At 31.8% G+C, this 19635-nt stretch overlaps 3 protein-coding genes, 1 long non-coding RNA gene and 1 other non-coding gene across 6 annotated transcripts; 2 read left to right on the forward strand and 3 right to left on the reverse strand.

Annotated features, from left to right (window-relative positions):
- Positions 1 to 412: 412 nt before the first annotated feature.
- On the forward strand, positions 413 to 2384 carry AT1G53400 (Ubiquitin domain-containing protein). The gene is made up of 4 exons (NM_104219.5): positions 413 to 798; positions 1345 to 1467; positions 1890 to 2009; positions 2089 to 2384. Exons 1-4 carry the CDS (start codon positions 762 to 764, stop codon positions 2151 to 2153), a joined length of 345 nt encoding a protein of 114 aa, NP_564630.1. The 5' UTR covers positions 413 to 761; the 3' UTR covers positions 2154 to 2384.
- Positions 776 to 1369, reverse strand: AT1G07877. The gene has a single exon (NR_139327.1). It is a non-coding gene; the product is annotated as an other RNA (long non-coding RNA).
- AT1G53410 lies at positions 1592 to 1663 on the reverse strand. Its single transcript has one exon. It is a non-coding gene; the product is annotated as a tRNA-Cys (tRNA).
- Positions 2379 to 7247, reverse strand: AT1G53420 (Leucine-rich repeat transmembrane protein kinase; the record flags this gene model as incomplete). The annotated part of the gene is made up of 23 exons (NM_104220.2): positions 2379 to 2720; positions 2802 to 2952; positions 3051 to 3288; positions 3367 to 3577; positions 3672 to 3790; positions 3883 to 4026; positions 4119 to 4314; positions 4403 to 4779; positions 4868 to 4902; positions 5001 to 5063; positions 5169 to 5234; positions 5310 to 5381; positions 5468 to 5539; positions 5629 to 5700; positions 5793 to 5864; positions 5949 to 6020; positions 6122 to 6193; positions 6269 to 6340; positions 6433 to 6504; positions 6579 to 6647; positions 6737 to 6808; positions 6962 to 7070; positions 7154 to 7247. 23 exons carry the CDS (start codon positions 7245 to 7247, stop codon positions 2379 to 2381), a joined length of 2862 nt encoding a protein of 953 aa, NP_175747.2.
- A 3492-nt stretch (positions 7248 to 10739) lies between these two features.
- AT1G53430 (Leucine-rich repeat transmembrane protein kinase) lies at positions 10740 to 16938 on the forward strand. 2 transcript variants are annotated; one of them, NM_001124007.1, is made up of 24 exons: positions 10916 to 11602; positions 11793 to 11832; positions 11935 to 12112; positions 12211 to 12282; positions 12378 to 12446; positions 12536 to 12607; positions 12685 to 12756; positions 12841 to 12912; positions 12995 to 13066; positions 13144 to 13215; positions 13291 to 13365; positions 13465 to 13512; positions 13591 to 13662; positions 13737 to 13802; positions 13894 to 13953; positions 14038 to 14076; positions 14166 to 14215; positions 14326 to 14696; positions 14764 to 14962; positions 15054 to 15197; positions 15293 to 15414; positions 15492 to 15702; positions 15783 to 16020; positions 16100 to 16841. In NM_001124007.1, exons 2-24 carry the CDS (start codon positions 11826 to 11828, stop codon positions 16710 to 16712), a joined length of 2994 nt encoding a protein of 997 aa, NP_001117479.1. In that variant the 5' UTR covers positions 10916 to 11602; positions 11793 to 11825; the 3' UTR covers positions 16713 to 16841. The 2 variants fall into 2 exon arrangements, with proteins under 2 accessions (NP_001319214.1, NP_001117479.1); NM_001333594.1 differs by lacking the exon at positions 11793 to 11832 and having other exon boundaries at positions 10740 to 11156; positions 13441 to 13512; positions 16100 to 16938.
- Positions 16939 to 19635: the final 2697 nt, after the last annotated feature.

A 19635-nucleotide genomic window follows, 5' to 3' on the forward strand; every position in this document is an offset into this window, starting at 1 on the left:
CAAAAGACAAAAATAGTTGTAATCATAAATTCTCAAAATGAACAAGTATCTCAGTGCTTTGATACTTTTTGCTATTGTTTAATCACAAACAATTAAAAAAGAAAAGAATGAAGAAACTTTAATGTATACCATCACTGTCTATGGGATTAATTAACTAATTGAATTATTCGTTATTTAACTAAAACAAAAATAATCTGGTAGCGACTTTTATAGTGATGATTATCATTGCTATTCTTTTCCCAACCTGATAACTTGATTAACTTAATTAAGCCATGATCATTATTAGTTAAAGATTAAAAGTGCACAATAGATTCTTCAATCCAAAGAATAATTATGGTGACGTGGCAACATATGATTGGTGGCTCGCATTGGATTTAGAACCTTTACCTTTAATTGAGAAGACAGCGAAGCCAAAATTCCCATTTTTTCCTTTTCGTTATGCCCAAAAAAAAAAAAAAAAAAAATCTTTACTTCTTTATATACCAAAGATCACAATAATGTCACAATCATCAACACCGATTCATCGTCATCTTCAACTCGGTCTTGATCTTCGTCTTTCTACCGACATCTAATTTGTTTGTCTGAAGATTCGTAAAAAAAAATCTCTTTGCTTTCTATTAAGGAAAAGAAAAGTTTGCGACTTTGATTGGTTTCGATGAAGCTTCGACAAACACAGGGTTTTGTCTGAATCCTTTTGGTTTATTTCCGAGAGAATTTGTGTTTTTTACTTTAAGGGTTTGAAAGAAGAAGCAAGAACATAAATGGGTTGTGCTGGATCGACACAGTCTCAAGCAGATGGTAAGATCAAATCTATCTTATTTTGTTGGATTGGAGAAAAAAGGAATCGTTTTTTTTATCTGAAATCGGTGAGAGAAACCCTAGTTGTGTAATCAGTATGTTGGAAGCTTGGAATGTTCCCTTCTTCTTACCTTAAAGTAGATTTTGTTCGTTGAAATTGAGGGTTTAGGTTTTATCTGATCTGATTGAGTTTTGTTTCAGTTTCGAATCTTTATGGCAGTAGCAAGAGCTGATGTTATCTTCGAACTTGATATCTATGATGATGTTTAAATTTAATTCCAATGAAGGATTTTTATGTTTTAGATTGTTGTTGTCTATGTATGTTCATCTCTGATTATGGTTGGCTTTTTCCTTTATATAAAGAAATTTAAGTGAAGAATCTACACGGTTAAAGCTAGTTTCCGCGAATGGACTAACTTTTAATCTAATTGGACACTAACTAGTATGATCAATGCGGCAATGCCTATGGTTGATGATGTATATAGATCCTTTAGTTTTATTGGGTTGTGCATTGCATCAGATGGATAATTTCGTGTGTGGTTACAGGGTCAGTGAAGAAAATTAGGAAGCCGAAACCGTGGAAGCATACCCAACCGATCACGAAAGCTGAGCTTATGAAACTTAGAGAAGAGTTTTGGGACACTGCTCCTCATTATGGTGGTAGAAAAGGTAATTGTTACTTATTCCTTGAGCCCTTAGGAATGAGTTATACATAAACAGGATAGATAGGTAGTCATTCTTCTGCAGGGATTTTGTGACAAATGGATGGAAGGAGGAAAAAAATAAAAAATCAAGGGCCCTACCGGATTCGAACCGGTGACCTATTGATCTGCAGTCAATTGCTCTACCACTGAGCTAAGGACCCTTTTAATGTTCTGCATAACACTTGTCAATTAATATTTCATTAGGTTGAGAGTTTCATATGTTTACTATTGAACTTCAGGGCAACTACATTGTGTCAGTGTAATTTTATACCACAGTGAGGGAAATCATATAACTTTAGTGTCAGATGATATGCTTTGTTATGTGTTTTGGCTGGTTGCATCTGATCTTAGTGTCAACATGTTGTGTTTTACACTTGGTAATCGCAGAGATATGGGACGCACTTCGCGCTGCTGCAGAAGCTGACATATCTCTTGCACAAGCAATTGTGGACAGTGCAGGAGTCATTGTTCAGAACACAGATCTCACAGTCTGCTATGACGAGAGAGGTCAAAATCTAAATCTTGTTTTACTTGCGTCATATGATTGTTCTTCATTTCCCTGACTAGTACTGTTTTTGCGCTGCAGGTGCTAAGTATGAGCTACCTAAGTATGTTCTAAGCGAGCCTACCAACTTGGAGGAAGAAAATTGATTTAAGATCAAGAATATTCGAAAAGACAAGAAAAGAAAAGAACCAAATGTAAATCTTGTGTGTAAGTAGTTACATTAGGATTCTCTGCTTTTGTCTATTTAAACACTTATTAAAAAGATTGATTCCCACATCTCTCTCCCTCTGACTTGTACTTACTTAGATTGCTTCTGAAATGCTAAAGACAGTTTTTTGGGTTTCCATCTTGATATGTTATTTACACAACTGCTAATGATCTGCTGATGATTCACTACGATCACTCATGATCATGCTCATGCTTGTACTTATCTCTTGCCCTATCATTTCGTAGTACTTCTTCATCGTGTTCATGTTTTCAAGTCTCTTTGTTTCTCTATGGACTGAAGCTTCTTCAAGTTTCTCCACCTCCACCATCTTCTTACCTTCTAACATCTTCACCACTTCTGACATTGACGGTCTCTCACAAGGTTCTGAGCTTGTACACATTATCGCAATTTGGATCATGGTCATTGCTTCTTCTCTGTTATATTCTGATCCTAGTCTTGGATCCACCAGTTCCAACAGATTATTCTTCTCTCTCAAAACCTCCACCTAGGGAAACAAGAACAAAATATAGTTGAGATCTTTTGTTCAATAGTTCTGTGAAATGTAATCAATCAAAAAGATCATTACCCAGTCAATAAGATAGAAGGTATTGTTTTTGGATCGTTCTATTTTATTGCTTCTTCCATGAACAATCTCTAGAGCTACTATACCAAAGCTGTAAACGTCAGCTTTATCTGTCAAATGGCCTCTCATGGCGTACTCCGGAGCCATGTAACCACTGCATAAATGTTGCAAAAAGATGATGTGCTATAACTTATAAGCAAATCTCACATGACATATAAACTTTTATCATTGAATATTGATTTTGTGACTTACAATGTTCCAGCGATTCGAGTGCTAATGTGAGTGCTGTCCTCTTCATCAAGCTTGGCAAGACCAAAGTCTGATATTTTCGGATTCAGTTGTTTGTCTAGCAACACATTAGTGGCTTTGATGTCTCTGTGTACAATCTTTAGCCTCGATTCTTCGTGTAGATATGCTAGCCCTCTCGCCACTCCGATACAGATCTTCCGTCTTGTAGGCCAGTCCAATCTCAACTGAGTTTCTTGAGGACCTTTATCAAGAAAGGGAAAACAAATCATAACTAAATTCAGTTTTGACGGTTTATTTAAGGAGCTAGAGTGTTGCTAACCAAACAATGCTCGAGCGAGACTGTTGTTTTCTACAAACTCATAGACTAATAAAAGTTGGCCTCCTTCAACGCAACATCCATATAGTTTAACCAGATTAGGGTGGTGCAGAGCTGAAATCATGCCAATCTCGTTCAAGAACTCGCGGTTCCCTTGTTTTGATCCTGTCGAAAGTTGTTTCACTGCGATTATTGTTCCATCAAATAACTTTCCCTGTAACCATATTAAAGACAACAAACTTTTGAGAATTGATCCATCCATACACATATATATTGTTCTTAGTTGTGATCTTTCTTTCTCTTCTTACCTTGTATACAGGACCAAAGCCGCCTTCTCCAATCCTATTTGCAGAATCAAAGTTGTTTGTAGCGATTTTGATTTGCCTCAACGAGAAAGAAGCAATCATGAGTTCCAAACTTTTGAAATCTGAGAGAAGAACAAAGCTCTAACAATTATACCAAGAAACACAAAATCACTTAGAAATATCATAACTTATTAGTATTCTTTGTGATGAGTACCTTTTTCCATTTGGCTTTTCGATCTCAAGTAACCTTTTTTCCATAGAGTTCCAAATACGAGAAACACAATGAAAATGGATAAGATCACTACCAATGTATGGAGAGTACCAGTACTCATACCATTTCTAGGAGATGGATTAACACCTATTTTCATCAACGTATTAAATTTTCGTTAGAAATGAGATAATAAATCAACTCTAATGTGAAAAATACCAAAAAAAAGTGACATTGTTTACTTGAATCCACTGATATAGCTGATATGAGAGGACCATAAACACGTTCTTTGGGAATGACTGTAGTTCCTCTCCCGGCCCAATACAATCGTATCTCCAACTTTCCATCTTTTATCTCGACCGGAAATGTCTTAATAACAACGTTTCCAACATCTTTTGCCTCCTTGGCGATATTGAAATCTTTAACCTCGAGCTTCCTCTACATTATTATACCAAAGATTCATCAAAATTCATTATGTGACCAAGCTTTTTAGACATTTAATATATATTTTTGTCCTACTAGTTACCTGAATGTATATGTCGAAAAACCGTCTACCCAAGCTTTGATAATTGTTGTTACCATTGAACATAATCTCGGCGAAATGGAGATTAACGTTGTAATTTCCATTTTCTAAACACAATGCATAGTAAGTGAGTGAGATAGCTGATATGCGAGCTTGCGTATACAGACCAAAATCAACCACATTGAGCTCGGATGAGTTAGACTCGATGGTTACTCTCTCGGGAACATGTTTATCGTCTACGAAGACTCCTACGTTGTTTGAGAACCATCCATTTCGACTTTCGTACCAACTCTCCAGTCTATCGTACTTATCAGATTCATATATTGTCCCATTGATAGACATTTCATCCCCACCACAGTTTATATGAAGAGCATTGAAAGCTATAACACAAGAAATAGAGCATAAATCAGACTAACACATGCACCGACTAAAATTTCATTCTCTTCATTAATGCGTATACAAACTTACTTTTAGGACATTGGTAGTTTCTCATGCATGAAAGTCTATAACAAACAAAACATTTGTTAATCTTTTAATTAGTCTCTTAAAATTACGAAAAACAAATAGCCATGAGAGTTTCCAAGGTGTAATGTTTTCTTACACATTATTGTACTTGCATACTGCATTGGTTGGATCTACTGAGAAATTGTTGTAACTAAGATCACTACAAAATATAATCCAGTAACCGAAGAAACATGTTAATAATCTATGAAGTAATTACATATAATTTTTTTCGTAATGCACCCTACAAAAAAGTTTTAAAACTCACATTTTATATCCTTTATTTACCATCCAATCTGGAACCGACCCGTTTAACATGTTTCCTGTAAAATATCTGTAAGAAAGAAACAAGTCTAACAAAATTCTCAGCAATTTCTCAAAAATAAGAAAGAAGAGAATGATTTCATACATGTAACCTCCGTCTCTAAGATTAATATAAGTGTTAGGGATGGCTCCACTTAATTTATTGAAGCTAAGATCTCTACAAAAAGATTATTACAAAGTTAGCTTAGTTTTGATTTCATCCTAGCTAGTAGAGATTGACTATAAACTTGTAAATATACTAACAAGAATTTGAAGGAGGTAATCTTTCCAAGATAATCAGGTAAGTCTCCTGTGAGATTGCAGTTCCTAAGAATTCTACAATGTCACAAGAAAAAAAAAGAGCTTGTGAATTAGCTTTCAACGTCCAAAAAGGTTCCAAATGTAGTTTTATCTATAAGACTCACAATGTCTCCATCTTTTTTATGTTCCTTAACTGTGGAAATGGAGATTCGGGTCCATTCAAATCGCTGATTCTCCTAAGAAATGCATTTACAAGAATAATAAAGTCAATATACATTGAAGAAAAGTTAACAACTAACATGACGCCAATGTAGTTAGTTATACATACAAGTCTTTTAACTCTACGAGAGAAGCAATGGCAATGGGAATTGGTCCAACTAAACCACTTGCTTGAATAAACCTGAGGTAACCATAACATTATAATTACTTAAATCAAGAATGTTTAAAGGAAGTAACAATCTCAAACCGTAAACAAAGATCTTACAGTCGCTCAAGCTTAGTCCATTTTTGGATGAAATCTGGAATTGTTCCTGACAACTGGTTGTCACTTACACGACTATGTACAAAATTATATGCATTAGCAAAAAATATCAGAATTGCATATATATAGTAGCAAATAAAAAAAAAATTCTCTATGAATCAAAGAAGAATACTTACAAATCTCTCAAGGTGGTTAGTTTTGCAAATGTAGATGGAATTTCACCATTAAAGTTATTCGAGCTAAGAATCCTGAACAATGACAAATCGAGGTTTCAAGTTTCAACAATACAAAAACTAAACTTAAACTCGTACGAATAATCTTACATTTGTTGAATGTTTGGTAGATTCCCTAGCTCAAGAGGTAATTCTCCTGAAAGTTGATTGGCTTCCAAGACACTAAAATCATAAGTTTTTTTGATTAAGTTACTTCTAAACATAAACTATCTGAAAACATTGGTTATAATAGATTGAAAATTAGTTGAACTCACAGGCTAGTAAGAGTTGTAATGTTTCCAAACTCCTTAGGGATTGGACCTGTTAATCGGTTTCCGAGAAGCCAACTGCATTTCATCAACAAAGTAAGTCCAATATATATTGAAATGGTATGAGCAGCTATGGAGATATGTGTATGTACATGTTGACAAGTGGCAAGACTCCCCATTCAGGAGGGATGGAACCATTGAGATAGTTTCTTGAGAGATCACTACAACAAAAAGAATGACACTACTTCATATCATTTTTAAAGATGCAACTTTGTAATTTCGTCGATCGATTCTTTGGGTTCTTGCTTACATCTCTTGCAGTAAAGGAAGTCCCACTAACTCTTTTGGAAGAGACCCTTGAAGATTTTCTCTCTTCAAATTTCTGTGTCAAATATCAACCAAAAAAAATCACAAAATTGACTCAACAAAACCAAATAGATTTTATAAAATAAAATTAAGGGAGACGAACATTTTGGTAATGTGGCAAATGGTTCCATTAACGAAGGAGCAGTCACAAGTTACTAGGTCTTTCCACCTGCTGATGGTTGACCATTCATTTCCAGTAGATGAGACTTCGCATGGATCCACATTTAAATCAATATTCGTCTTTTTCAATGTGGTTAGTACAACTTTAAAAGCCTCCCCTACAAAGAATTCCACACACAGATCATAGAAATGATACAAATTACACGAATATTAAAAGCATATTATATATGCATATATCTACCTTCTTGTGTTGGCAAAGTTGCAGACGATGCGAAATGGACGATGAAGAAGAGAAAGAACGAGAAGGAAGTGAAGAGAAACCGATTTAACGACATTTTTTTTGTTGCTTTTTCACATTAGAACTTAGATTGTTGTATCATATGTGGGATTGTTTGTGAGGAGGGATAATTAAAGAGAGGCTTGTGAAGAAATCAGAAATTGAGATAAACTAATTAGCTTCTTTTAGTTATGAAAAGTAGCACAAAATGAGAATCTTGAGAAGAGTAACAAGTTTAAGAAATTAATCTTTTGTTAAATGGTCATTTAACCAAAATAAAAAAGTATTAGTTGTTAAGTATCTCAGCCAGATTAAATTCATTTTTTCTAGATCTCGTATAATATCTACCAAAAACATATTAGGGATTTAGTAACAACATCAACAGTAAATGGAAATTATTTTACTAAACAAGCATTTTTTTCAATTATTACATGGTGATGAAGTTACATATCTTAGATATCAAGTTTATATAAAACAAAAAGAAAGAAATGTCACAGTAACAAATCATTTGAAATTACTTTCTTTGAGTGTTTATTGAAAATAAAATTCCTATTTAGTTTTGTTCGCCTATGTATGAAAATTTTCTTTTTCTTTATATGTTTTCTAAAACAGTGCTATTTTCTTTTCAATTAAATAATAGATATGTATAATAAATATATATAAAACATAGATTAATCTCTTACACATATCCAGATATATAATCTCTTACACATATCCAGATATATAATCTCTTACACATATCCAGATATTTGTATGACACGTATCACATTAATGTTAATAGGATTTTTTTGTGTGTATATTTTCTTACTTCAGTTTTTCTATATATTTAGATTTGCAAAGTGTCACAACTTCGTACATTATAAAACGTCAAATATCAATGTATAAATACAGTTAACCTGCAGGTTTAGTTTTTCATATTAAGGTTTTGAATCAGAAATTACTAATATATATATATATATATATATATATATATATAGATATACATCTATAATTTAATACTTTGTAATTGCTGTCAATTTGTTTTTTAATATTTTTAATAATATCCTAAAATAGAGTAAAACAGAAAAAAACAGAGAAGAAAATGAAACAAATGAATTGTGTTGGATTTGCATAGTAACGAGTAACGATTGTGCAAGGAGCCGTTAATTAACTTGGTAGGGGTATCGAGAGTAAAATCATATATTTGACTTAAGAGCAACTCCAACCATAATACACCAAAACACAAAATTTTGGTGTTTCAATCTTTTTATCATCTCCAATCACAACACCAAATTTTACACTAAAAATATTACTTTTAATTATTATATTATTAAATTTAAGATTTTTTTTTTAATTTTTTTAATAGTTTGATATACACTATTTATTTCATAACTGAATTATTTTAACTTAATTAATATAAGATTACAATCGATAAATTGAAAATAACAAAACAAAATTACATTGTAATAATAAATTTATATTATGTCCTTTTAAATTTTCTTCTTGTATTTTTTTTTTTTTTTTATGTTTGTAATTTTCTTTTGATTTTGTAATATTGTGTTTTTCAGTGATTAATATGTATATTTTTTTTCTTAATCAATCTAGTTTTTGTTTGTATTTTTTTTGTTTTAATTAAAAGTTTTTGTCTGGTGTTTAGTGTTTTACCGTCCGATTGGAGATGTCCTAAGAGCAACTCTAATGGTTTGAGTCTTTGAAAGGGGTTTTCGAAAATTTTAAATAATAAATTTTGAGAAATTTAAAACTAAGAGTGTTTGTTGGTCTTTTGATTTTTTCTTTGTCCAATGGTAGAGTTTTTAAGTGAGTTTTTTAAAAAGAAAATAGTATCACTAAAATAAAAATTATAATATTTTATTATATAAAATAAAACTGAATAATTAATACAAATATTAAAATTTTAAACATACATGATATAAAAATATATGTATAAAATATCGAAAATGGAATATCGATTAGTTATTTTCTTGATTTTCGTCAAATTATTGCCATATATGCTCAATTCTTTCAATTGTTGATGCATAACCCGAACACGAACTCGTGCGCGAGAGTCCATATAGTGAGATTTGAAGGCATATCTATAAAATAGTTTAAGATTACAAAAAAGAAACAATTTAATCAAAATGAAAAAAACAGAAGACATAATTTTTCTTTCTTTTCCCTTTCAACCAATAGCAACTTGCTACCTAGGATTCCTTAGTCGTCGACATAATCCCTAAACACAAAAATCATCTCCAAGGAGACATCAAATCACCAAATTTAGTGACAATTCTTCTCCAACGTGACACTATAATGGACACCAAATCTATTTTTTTGTTGTTTTGTGAACAGTGTGACACCATATTCACAAAACACCAAAATATATATATTATTTTATTTAAATTTTTGATTTAGTTTTATATTTAAAATGTTGGTTTTCAAATAAAATACAAGTATACTATCAATATTTTTGAATGTTTTTGTTTTCGTAATATCAAATTTTAATTAAATTAATATAAAATGATAAAGTGCACAAATTTTTGAAATAAATATCACATTAATTAAAATTAAAAATATATAATAAAGCTTAATTAAACATTAAAAACATAAAATTACAACATTTAAACCAAACAAACATAAAAACCAAATGCAATAGATAAATTTGAAAAACATAAAGAAATTTAATAATATAATAATGAAAATTTTGTTTTTGGTGTGAGATTTGGTGTTTATGGTTGGAGATAGAAAAAAAATGTGAACACCAAAACACCAAATTTAGTGTTAAAATTTGGTGTTTTGGTGTCAATGGTTGGAGTTGCTCTAATAAACTAAATTATGATTTAATTTTTGCTATATAATTCCAGAGATCAACCCTCAACATTCAACCAAAAAATAAAAACCCCAAAATGTATAGTTTCAGACTCTCTATATAAATGTATTTATAAGTATATCTAATTATACCTTTAAGAAAAAATATTTTCTTTACACAAAAAAAAAGTGTGGCTGCTTATAGACAACATCGCAGCCATTCCTTTTGGACTGGTCATGAAATTAGACAGATCAAAAGTTAAAAAAGCTATCGTGTAAAAGTAAATCTAAAGCAGTCAAGAAAAGCATGTCTTTTATTCATTGTTTACTATTTCTACGTATAAAAGTAGATAATTTTACTTTTTTGCATGGCGAGAGTAATTAAACAAATATACTAATTTCTAGTTTTGTTAAAAAAAATTACTTAAAGTATTTGACTAGAATAATTAATGCTCGTCAGAAACAGCGGAAGCAGAACGTGGATCCTTCTGGGAACGTGAGAGATAACTATTCGGTAAATATGGGCAAATGGATTTCATATAGAATTAAAAAAGTAGTTTTCTATTATCAAATATTGGATTCCAAATTTTAAAAAAATATAAATGTTGCATACATTATAGTATTATACATCATTTTAAAAATTCGTAGATCTTGTTTGATTTTTTTTTCGTAGATCCTTGATTTAAATCACTTTTTATTCAACGAAATGCTAAAAGAAAACAAATCTAAGTATTTAACAAATTCACCAAATATATACGACATTTATTTCTATTATTTGAAATATTACTAATGAAGATTAGTCAGTGAACCCCACATAAATAATCCATTTCCGGCGGCTAGAAATTAAAAATACATTTATGAGATCTTTTAAAAATTGTTTTTAATTCCGACATATGAGATTTTGTTGATTTTTATATATATGTATGAACACTGAAAGCTTTTTCCAACTGTTTCTTTCTTCTTCCATTTTCTCTCTCAATCTCTCTCCCTCTCTCAATCTTCTGGTCTCGCCTCGTCGTCTCTTGGAGAATTGAGAATTGGGAATCTGTTTTGGTTTTGCCCGAGAAAAAAACGAGAGAGATGGGTTTCATCTTCTCGACCGAGAAAGTTGTGTATGTTCTTCTTCTCATCTTCGTTTGCTTGGAAAATTTCGGATCAAATGCTCAACTTTTGCCTGAAGATGAAGGTTCGTTTCACTATTTTAAATCCACATCTCAACTAAATTTCTTCAATTTTATTTTCAACTCCTCAATTCTACTTAGTTTCGAAGCAAAATAATTTAGATGCTGCTTTACTAAAAAAGAAACTTTTAGAGAAAGAAAGTTATCCTTTAGCAAATTATCGAATTAACTGTATTTTTTGTTGTCCTTGTTCAAAAAATATATGTATATTAAATTCCACGGGAGATTTATGAAGTTGTCAAAAGGTTTTCCATTATTACCTTTTGGTATAAGCGTGATTTTTCTCTAAAAAGTCGCATTTCAAACCTAAGATGGGAATTTTATTTGTGTGGTCATATTTGACAAATAAAAAGCTGGAAAATATTGGATTTATTCAAGTTCGAGGACCTACCTCAATAATTGAATGGTATTGGTCGTCGTAGCTGCACGATGCAAGAGTTAAAAAAATTAGGTACACATAAATATTACTTGACTAAACGAATATACGCGTTTTCCGTTTTTTCATGTATAAGCAAGATGTTAATTTCATTTGTATCTCAAATTCTGAATGATTTATGCTATACTAGGTTAATATGTAAATGTGTGATTTACTTTAGAATTTTGTTTTTCTAACATTTGGATAATGTATATTTTTTCTTAAGGATGTGTTAATAAACAAATAATTATATCTCAATATGGCAAGTTAGGTCAATGAGAGAGACGTTGGGATTTGAGATATTTATATTGGACTTTCCTCATTTATGCCAAAGTTTTGACTTCAAATGTTTGACCAATTTTGCACAGTTCAAACATTGCGAACGATCTTTAGAAAGCTTCAAAACCAAACAGTGAACATCGAAAGAACTTCTTGTTCGGACCAAAACTGGAACTTTGTTGTCGAGTCAGCCTCCAACTCACCAACCAGTAACATTACCTGCGACTGTACTTTCAACGCCAGCTCAGTCTGTCGTGTCACAAACATGTAAGTAAAAGAAACTTCTCATCTCTGTGACTTTCATAACAAGAAACTGAGTTAGGGCTCTGAAAAAACTTTCTTTACTTCTTGATTTTCTTCAACAGACAGCTTAAAAGTTTCAGCTTGCCCGGAATATTCCCGCCTGAGTTCGGAAACCTCACGCGTCTTCGAGAGATGTATGCATTTTCGTTCTTGAGTTTCTGTCAGTGGATCATAGCAAAAATGTCTGAGGCTTGGAACTTAAGCAATCTCTGTTTTTGTTTTCTTACAGAGATCTTTCGCGGAACTTTCTCAATGGAACAATACCTACGACATTGTCTCAAATTCCACTTGAAATCTTGTAACCATTCTCTGCAACACATACTTGTTTCTTGTGATGATTAAGTTTTAGTGATTCTCACGTTTTGTTTTGTTTTCTGCAACTAATAGGTCTGTAATCGGAAACCGTCTCTCAGGACCATTTCCTCCTCAACTTGGAGATATTACTACACTTACTGATGTGTAATGTTTAAATATCTAATTTGTTTTTCATCAAACCAGAATTGACAAGATTCTAATATGTAAGAGACAAATTGCAGGAATTTGGAAACTAATTTATTCACAGGACCACTTCCTCGAAACCTAGGGAACTTAAGAAGCTTGAAAGAGTTGTAAGATCAGTTACTATATACTCTGTTTTGTCTTATATATTGTTGTTTCACTTTACTTAGTGATTTGGTCTATTTATATTACAGACTTCTCTCTGCAAACAACTTCACGGGTCAAATCCCTGAGTCCTTAAGTAATCTCAAGAATTTGACTGAATTGTAAGTAGAGATACTGTGAAGAATTCATCAATCTTTTGATTCTTTGGATTGATTCTATAAAAGCTTCATATGTTTCTTGCAGTCGGATTGATGGAAACTCTCTATCTGGGAAAATACCTGATTTTATTGGAAACTGGACTCTGCTGGAGAGGCTGTGAGTAACCATCATTTCTCAAATAACTTCTCCTCAAAAACACTAAAAGTTGTAGTGACTAAATTGTTAATCTGCAGAGACCTTCAAGGCACATCAATGGAAGGTCCAATTCCACCTTCAATATCAAACTTGACGAACTTGACTGAATTGTAAGTATGAAACAAGTGTAACATACCATTTTCTGCATGCTCGTCCAAATTCTTGACCAAGCTCTATTTTACCAGGAGGATAACCGATTTGCGTGGACAAGCGGCCTTTTCTTTTCCGGACCTGCGAAATCTAATGAAAATGAAACGATTGTAAGTTTTAACATTGATTCAAGTTATATACTATGTTTCATCAAACAATATTTAACAGTCTGCTAACTTCACTAGGGTACTAAGAAATTGTTTGATAAGGGGACCTATCCCGGAATACATTGGTTCCATGAGTGAGCTGAAGACACTGTAAGTCAAACTCTGCTGCTTAAAGGCTAATGGTTTGATTAAGATCTCACATTAGAGTATTTGTGTGTGTGTGTGCAGAGATTTAAGCTCAAACATGCTAACCGGTGTAATTCCTGACACATTTCGGAATCTCGATGCATTTAACTTTATGTAAGTTTCAAATTATCAGCATGGATGGCATTAACATGTACTCGAAAAACTGATAGTTATTTTTGTGGCTTTAGGTTTTTGAATAATAACTCATTGACTGGTCCAGTTCCTCAGTTCATCATCAACAGTAAAGAAAACCTGTAAGCAAAACTAACTAACCACCTCGAGGTTGGATATTCGGTTAACCATCTGCGCTTATCGAGGTCATTAATTTTCTTGATTTGTTTTCAGAGATTTATCTGACAACAATTTCACTCAGCCACCTACTTTAAGCTGTAATCAGCTTGATGTGTAAGCATTCTTGTTATTTCATATTTTCCACCTGAACCTTTTCTGTATGTTTTTCTAATTAGATTTATTGGTTAAAACATACAGGAACTTGATCTCCAGCTACCCTTCAGTAACCGATAACTCGTGAGTCTCCTTTTTTTCCCTCCTTTCGGTTCATAGAACCCAAAAAACCAAAGGTACTTACAAAAGAAAATATTTCTACTTGTGTATAGTGTTCAATGGTGCTTGAGAGAGGGTCTTCCATGTCCAGAAGATGCTAAACGTGAGTGTCCATCTTAAAGATTCAAACTCTTTGTGTGTGTACTATAAAGATTCAAACTTTTCGATAAAGAATCCCTAACCAGTTACATTATTTATCCTGGGTTATCGCAGAGTCTTCCCTGTTCATCAACTGTGGAGGAAGCAGACTCAAGATTGGAAAAGACACTTATACAGATGACTTGAACAGTAGAGGACAATCAACATTCTCTTCTGTCTCTGAAAGATGGGGATACAGTAGTTCTGGAGTTTGGTTAGGCAAGGAGGATGCTGGCTACTTAGCAACAGACAGATTTAACTTGATCAATGGATCAACTCCAGAGTATTACAAAACAGCCCGTCTCTCTCCACAGTCACTCAAGTACTATGGACTATGCTTGAGAAGAGGAAGTTACAAACTGCAGCTACATTTTGCAGAGATAATGTTCTCAAATGACCAGACTTTTAATAGCTTAGGGCGGCGAATATTCGACATTTATGTCCAAGTGAGTTTTGCTGAACAAAGAATGTTTCTGTTTTCTTGGATCATTATGTTAAATTTCTCTTCTGCAGGGGAACTTGTTGGAGAGGGACTTTAACATAGCAGAGAGAGCAGGTGGAGTTGGTAAACCGTTCATAAGGCAAATTGATGGAGTTCAAGTGAATGGAAGTACGTTAGAGATTCATTTGCAGTGGACAGGGAAAGGCACAAACGTAATACCAACAAGAGGTGTTTACGGGCCTCTCATATCTGCCATAACCATTACACCAAGTGAGTTTTCTTTCATATATTTCTCAACTGTTTAAACCGATTTTGGGTGAGTAAGTGAATGTTCTCTCTGTTTCATTGCCTGTTGTTGTAGATTTCAAGGTTGATACCGGAAAACCATTGTCCAATGGAGCAGTTGCAGGCATTGTAATCGCAGCGTGTGCGGTTTTCGGGTTGCTGGTACTTGTAATCTTGAGGCTTACAGGTTACTTAGGTGGAAAAGAAGTAGATGAGAATGGTAACAAAGAAAACATCATTCTTTTCAAGAAATGCTCTTGTCATTTTCAAGATCTGATTGTTTTTTTTTCAAATCTTACTTTTTGGTTTTATCAGAAGAGCTTCGGGGACTTGATTTGCAGACAGGATCGTTCACATTGAAACAAATAAAACGTGCTACTAATAACTTTGATCCAGAAAACAAGATTGGTGAAGGAGGATTTGGACCGGTTTATAAGGTGATCATTGCTTTGGCTTTACACCTTCACAAGTTCTGTTAGATTGGATTATAAGTATTGATGTGCTTTGTTATTAGGGTGTTCTCGCTGATGGGATGACCATAGCGGTGAAGCAGCTTTCATCAAAATCTAAGCAAGGAAACCGAGAATTTGTGACTGAGATCGGTATGATATCTGCGCTGCAACACCCTAATCTTGTGAAACTTTATGGTTGTTGCATCGAAGGGAAAGAGCTCTTGCTTGTGTATGAGTACTTAGAGAACAACAGTCTCGCTCGCGCACTCTTTGGTTAGTTTTTTCTATCCATCTGGAAAAGATAGATTGAAGTGCTTGATCTTTAACCTGAAGTCACTTGTGGGTAACAACAGGCACAGAGAAACAGAGGCTTCACTTGGATTGGTCAACAAGGAACAAGATTTGCATAGGGATTGCGAAAGGATTGGCCTATCTACACGAGGAATCAAGGCTGAAGATTGTTCATAGAGACATAAAAGCGACAAATGTGCTTCTTGATCTGTCTCTAAACGCTAAGATCTCTGATTTTGGTCTAGCTAAACTCAACGATGACGAGAATACACATATCAGCACAAGGATTGCAGGAACAATGTGAGTGTTCCTTACTTATCTTTTCTAAAATTCTTAGCGAGCGGTTAACACTTATCGACTTGATAAATCATTGATGCAGAGGTTACATGGCTCCTGAGTATGCAATGAGAGGTTACTTGACAGACAAGGCAGATGTTTACAGCTTTGGTGTTGTCTGTTTAGAGATTGTTAGTGGAAAGAGCAACACAAATTACAGACCAAAGGAAGAGTTTGTTTACCTTCTGGATTGGGCATATGTCTTGCAAGAACAAGGTAGTCTTCTAGAACTCGTTGATCCGGATCTCGGCACAAGCTTTTCGAAGAAAGAAGCGATGAGGATGTTGAACATAGCATTACTCTGCACGAACCCATCTCCAACATTGAGACCACCAATGTCATCTGTTGTAAGTATGTTAGAAGGAAAAATCAAAGTCCAACCACCATTGGTGAAACGTGAAGCAGATCCAAGTGGTTCAGCAGCAATGAGGTTTAAGGCCTTAGAGCTTTTGTCACAAGACAGTGAGTCACAAGTCTCGACATATGCAAGAAACAGAGAGCAAGACATAAGCTCCTCATCGATGGACGGTCCTTGGGTAGATTCTTCCTTCTCTGAGCCTGGGAAAGATGTTAGCCTGCAACAGCAAGAAGAAGGACGTTCATCATCTTCGTCGAGGAAACTTTTAGATGATCTTACCGATGTGAAGATTGAGTAATGAATTTTAAATCTATCAGATTCTTTTATTCAATCTACTAAAACAACACTATTTACCAACAGACCAATCAAATTTTGCTTCTTTTTTTCTTGGTTCAATTCAATCTATAGAATTTACTTGTTGCAATAAGAGAATTCTTTTTATGTTTTGTTATCACCGCTATGAAATTTCTCTGTTGAGCAAAAGAATGTACAGACTACACAAACCAAGAAACCCCGTTTCCACATATTTTTCTATATTTGTTTTGGAGAAATTTCTCAAAATATCATACTTTTAAGTTTTGTTGCTAAAACACTAAGATCTGGTAGAACAATTTGCTAAAATCACTTAGATTTGGTAGAACAGCTGCAATGAGGTTTTGGCTGACTATTTTAGATTTGTAGTAGGGTTTAGGGTTTAGGGTGTAGAGGGTTTAGTTTTGAAAATCTTATATAATAAGAGAAGGTTTTTCCTAACTTTGCCTACTAATGCGACATTTGGCACTCTACTTTGATGACACATGTACTTATCATTAATTGTAGTTTGACTAAAATAATTTATTAATAAATATATTAAATATTTAGAAAAATGGTCATTAAACTTTGAAATTACTACATATTAAACTACAATTTTGAAATGAATTTTCTTCTAGCATAATTGCAACTCCCTTAACTAATTACAAAATCAAATCTTTTAAATTTTGACATGATATTATGTTTTATAGTTCACTACTATATATAATCCTCCAATTTTATAAGAAAATTTTCCATCTTTAGTTTTTTTTTTAAAACCTTAATTAATTAAAATAATTTTGTATCAATATTATATGATTAAAAAATTAAAAATATGTTAAAATTTGATATCTTACTTTTGCTTATATTTTAACAGTTTTTCTTTTTCTATGTTATTTATGCATGTATATATTAATAAACATATCATATCTAATTTTTACAAAATAAATGTATGATAAAGTAAATTACAAAATAATTTGTTGATATAAACTCATACATAATAGTTCCAATTCATTTTATTTTGTAAGTGACAAACTAATTTGTTTTCTTATAAAATCATATGAATTTTAATATAAAAGTTTTTTTTTTTTAAACCCCAAGGACAACTTCTATCTTTTAAATTTATTGTGTTTTACCCATATAACAACATAAGATATATATACATGAATATAGTGCAAAATGATGAGAGAATGATTATTTATAAGATGGTAATGAAAAATTGATAATCGAGATGTATTTAAACAAAAAAGAATAACAGTGTAAGGTTCATAATCTAAAATTAAAATTTAGAATTAAGTGTTTACAATAATATTTTTTAAACTCATAACAACAACAAGAAAAAAACTTAAAACTAAACAAAACAATATTTAAGATACGGTGGAAGGGGATGAAGAAATGAGAGAATGAGAGAATGTATATATTTATAGGATGAGAAGTGATGGAAGTTACAATTTAAAAATAAATTGTGGGAGTTAATTTTTAATTTATTTTGTGTTGAATAAAATGGTGTGGAGAAATATAATTAATTTATATATATTTATGATTTCAGGTTTGTAAATAAATTGTGGGAGTTAATTTTTAATTAATTGTGTGTTGAATAAAGTAGAGTGGAAAAATATAGTTGATACATATTTTTTTGATTTCAGTTTTATATTAAACTGTGTGTTAAATAAGTTATTTATTATTTATATAAATTTTTTAAAAAAACTTATATTGCCAAGTGGACCATTAAGGAGAGAGTGAAACCTTACTTTTATATATATGATTCCTAAGTTTTTGGTTTCATTTATTGTTGCCATTACATCACATATAAATAATAACAATTGTTATATAATATTAAATTAATTATATAAAAACATTATGGTTTCAATTTATAAAAGCTTATAACATTTAACTTAGAGACATATTTTCCCTACTTTTTCCCATCATTTGAAGTTAAACATAAATAAAACTATATTTATGCTAAATAATAAAACAAAAACTAGAATTTTATTTCACCGGCTTATCTGTTTGGAAATCTAATAATAACAATTGTTTGACATTTCATTTATTATAATGAAAAATAAAAATATTTATTTCTATTCAACCCATATTGAAACTCATGTGTAATGGATTCATGGAAATATCTAATAAAAGATAAATAAAAAAAAGTTTAACAGTAATCTTAAACTATTGAAAGCAAATTATCTTAATGAAAAATTTTAATTTGTATAATTCAAAATCATGAATCAAATGTATTATTAAACATGCTGCGTATTAATTGTTTTAATATAACTTTTGAGGGAAAATCCAGTAAAAAAAAATCTTCAAGGTGACAAATTTTTTATTTGCTCTTAATTTTCTTACAATATAATACAAAACAAAGTTAAGGAAACAACTCAGTAATATGATAGTTTAACTTTAAACTCCTAATTTTATTATGCATTATATGGATATGTAATATCAAATATCAATTTCTTTTTGTTGTTTTAAGTTCTTAAAGAGAATATTTAATTTATTCTAATTTAACTTACATGACGTCTTTCATATTTATCAAATTTTATATGATTTAATTTTCCCTTTGAACCGATATTCTGAGATCTTTAGTCAAGTAAGAGAATTTTCCATTGAGAGACATCTTAAATCATATGCTTTAAATTTTCATATGTGAAGAAGGTTCATTTATTATTTCGACTTCCAAAAAATTTCGAAAAAAAAATTCCCGCCAAATTTTGTTTTCAAAAATATTTTTCCCGCCAATTTTTTTTTTTTTTGGCGGGAAATAGATTTACAAGGGATTTTAAAAGAATTTTAAAAGATTTACAAGAGATTTTAAAAGCGTGATTTACAAGGGATTTTAAAAGGTTTTTAAAAGATTTATAAGGGATTTTAAAAAGGTTTTAAAAGATTTACAAGAGATTTTAAAGGGATTTAAAAGATTTACAAAGGTCTTT

The sequence above is a fragment of the Arabidopsis thaliana genome, assembly GCF_000001735.4.
Source record: "Arabidopsis thaliana chromosome 1 sequence".
Lineage (NCBI taxonomy): Eukaryota > Viridiplantae > Streptophyta > Magnoliopsida > Brassicales > Brassicaceae > Arabidopsis > Arabidopsis thaliana.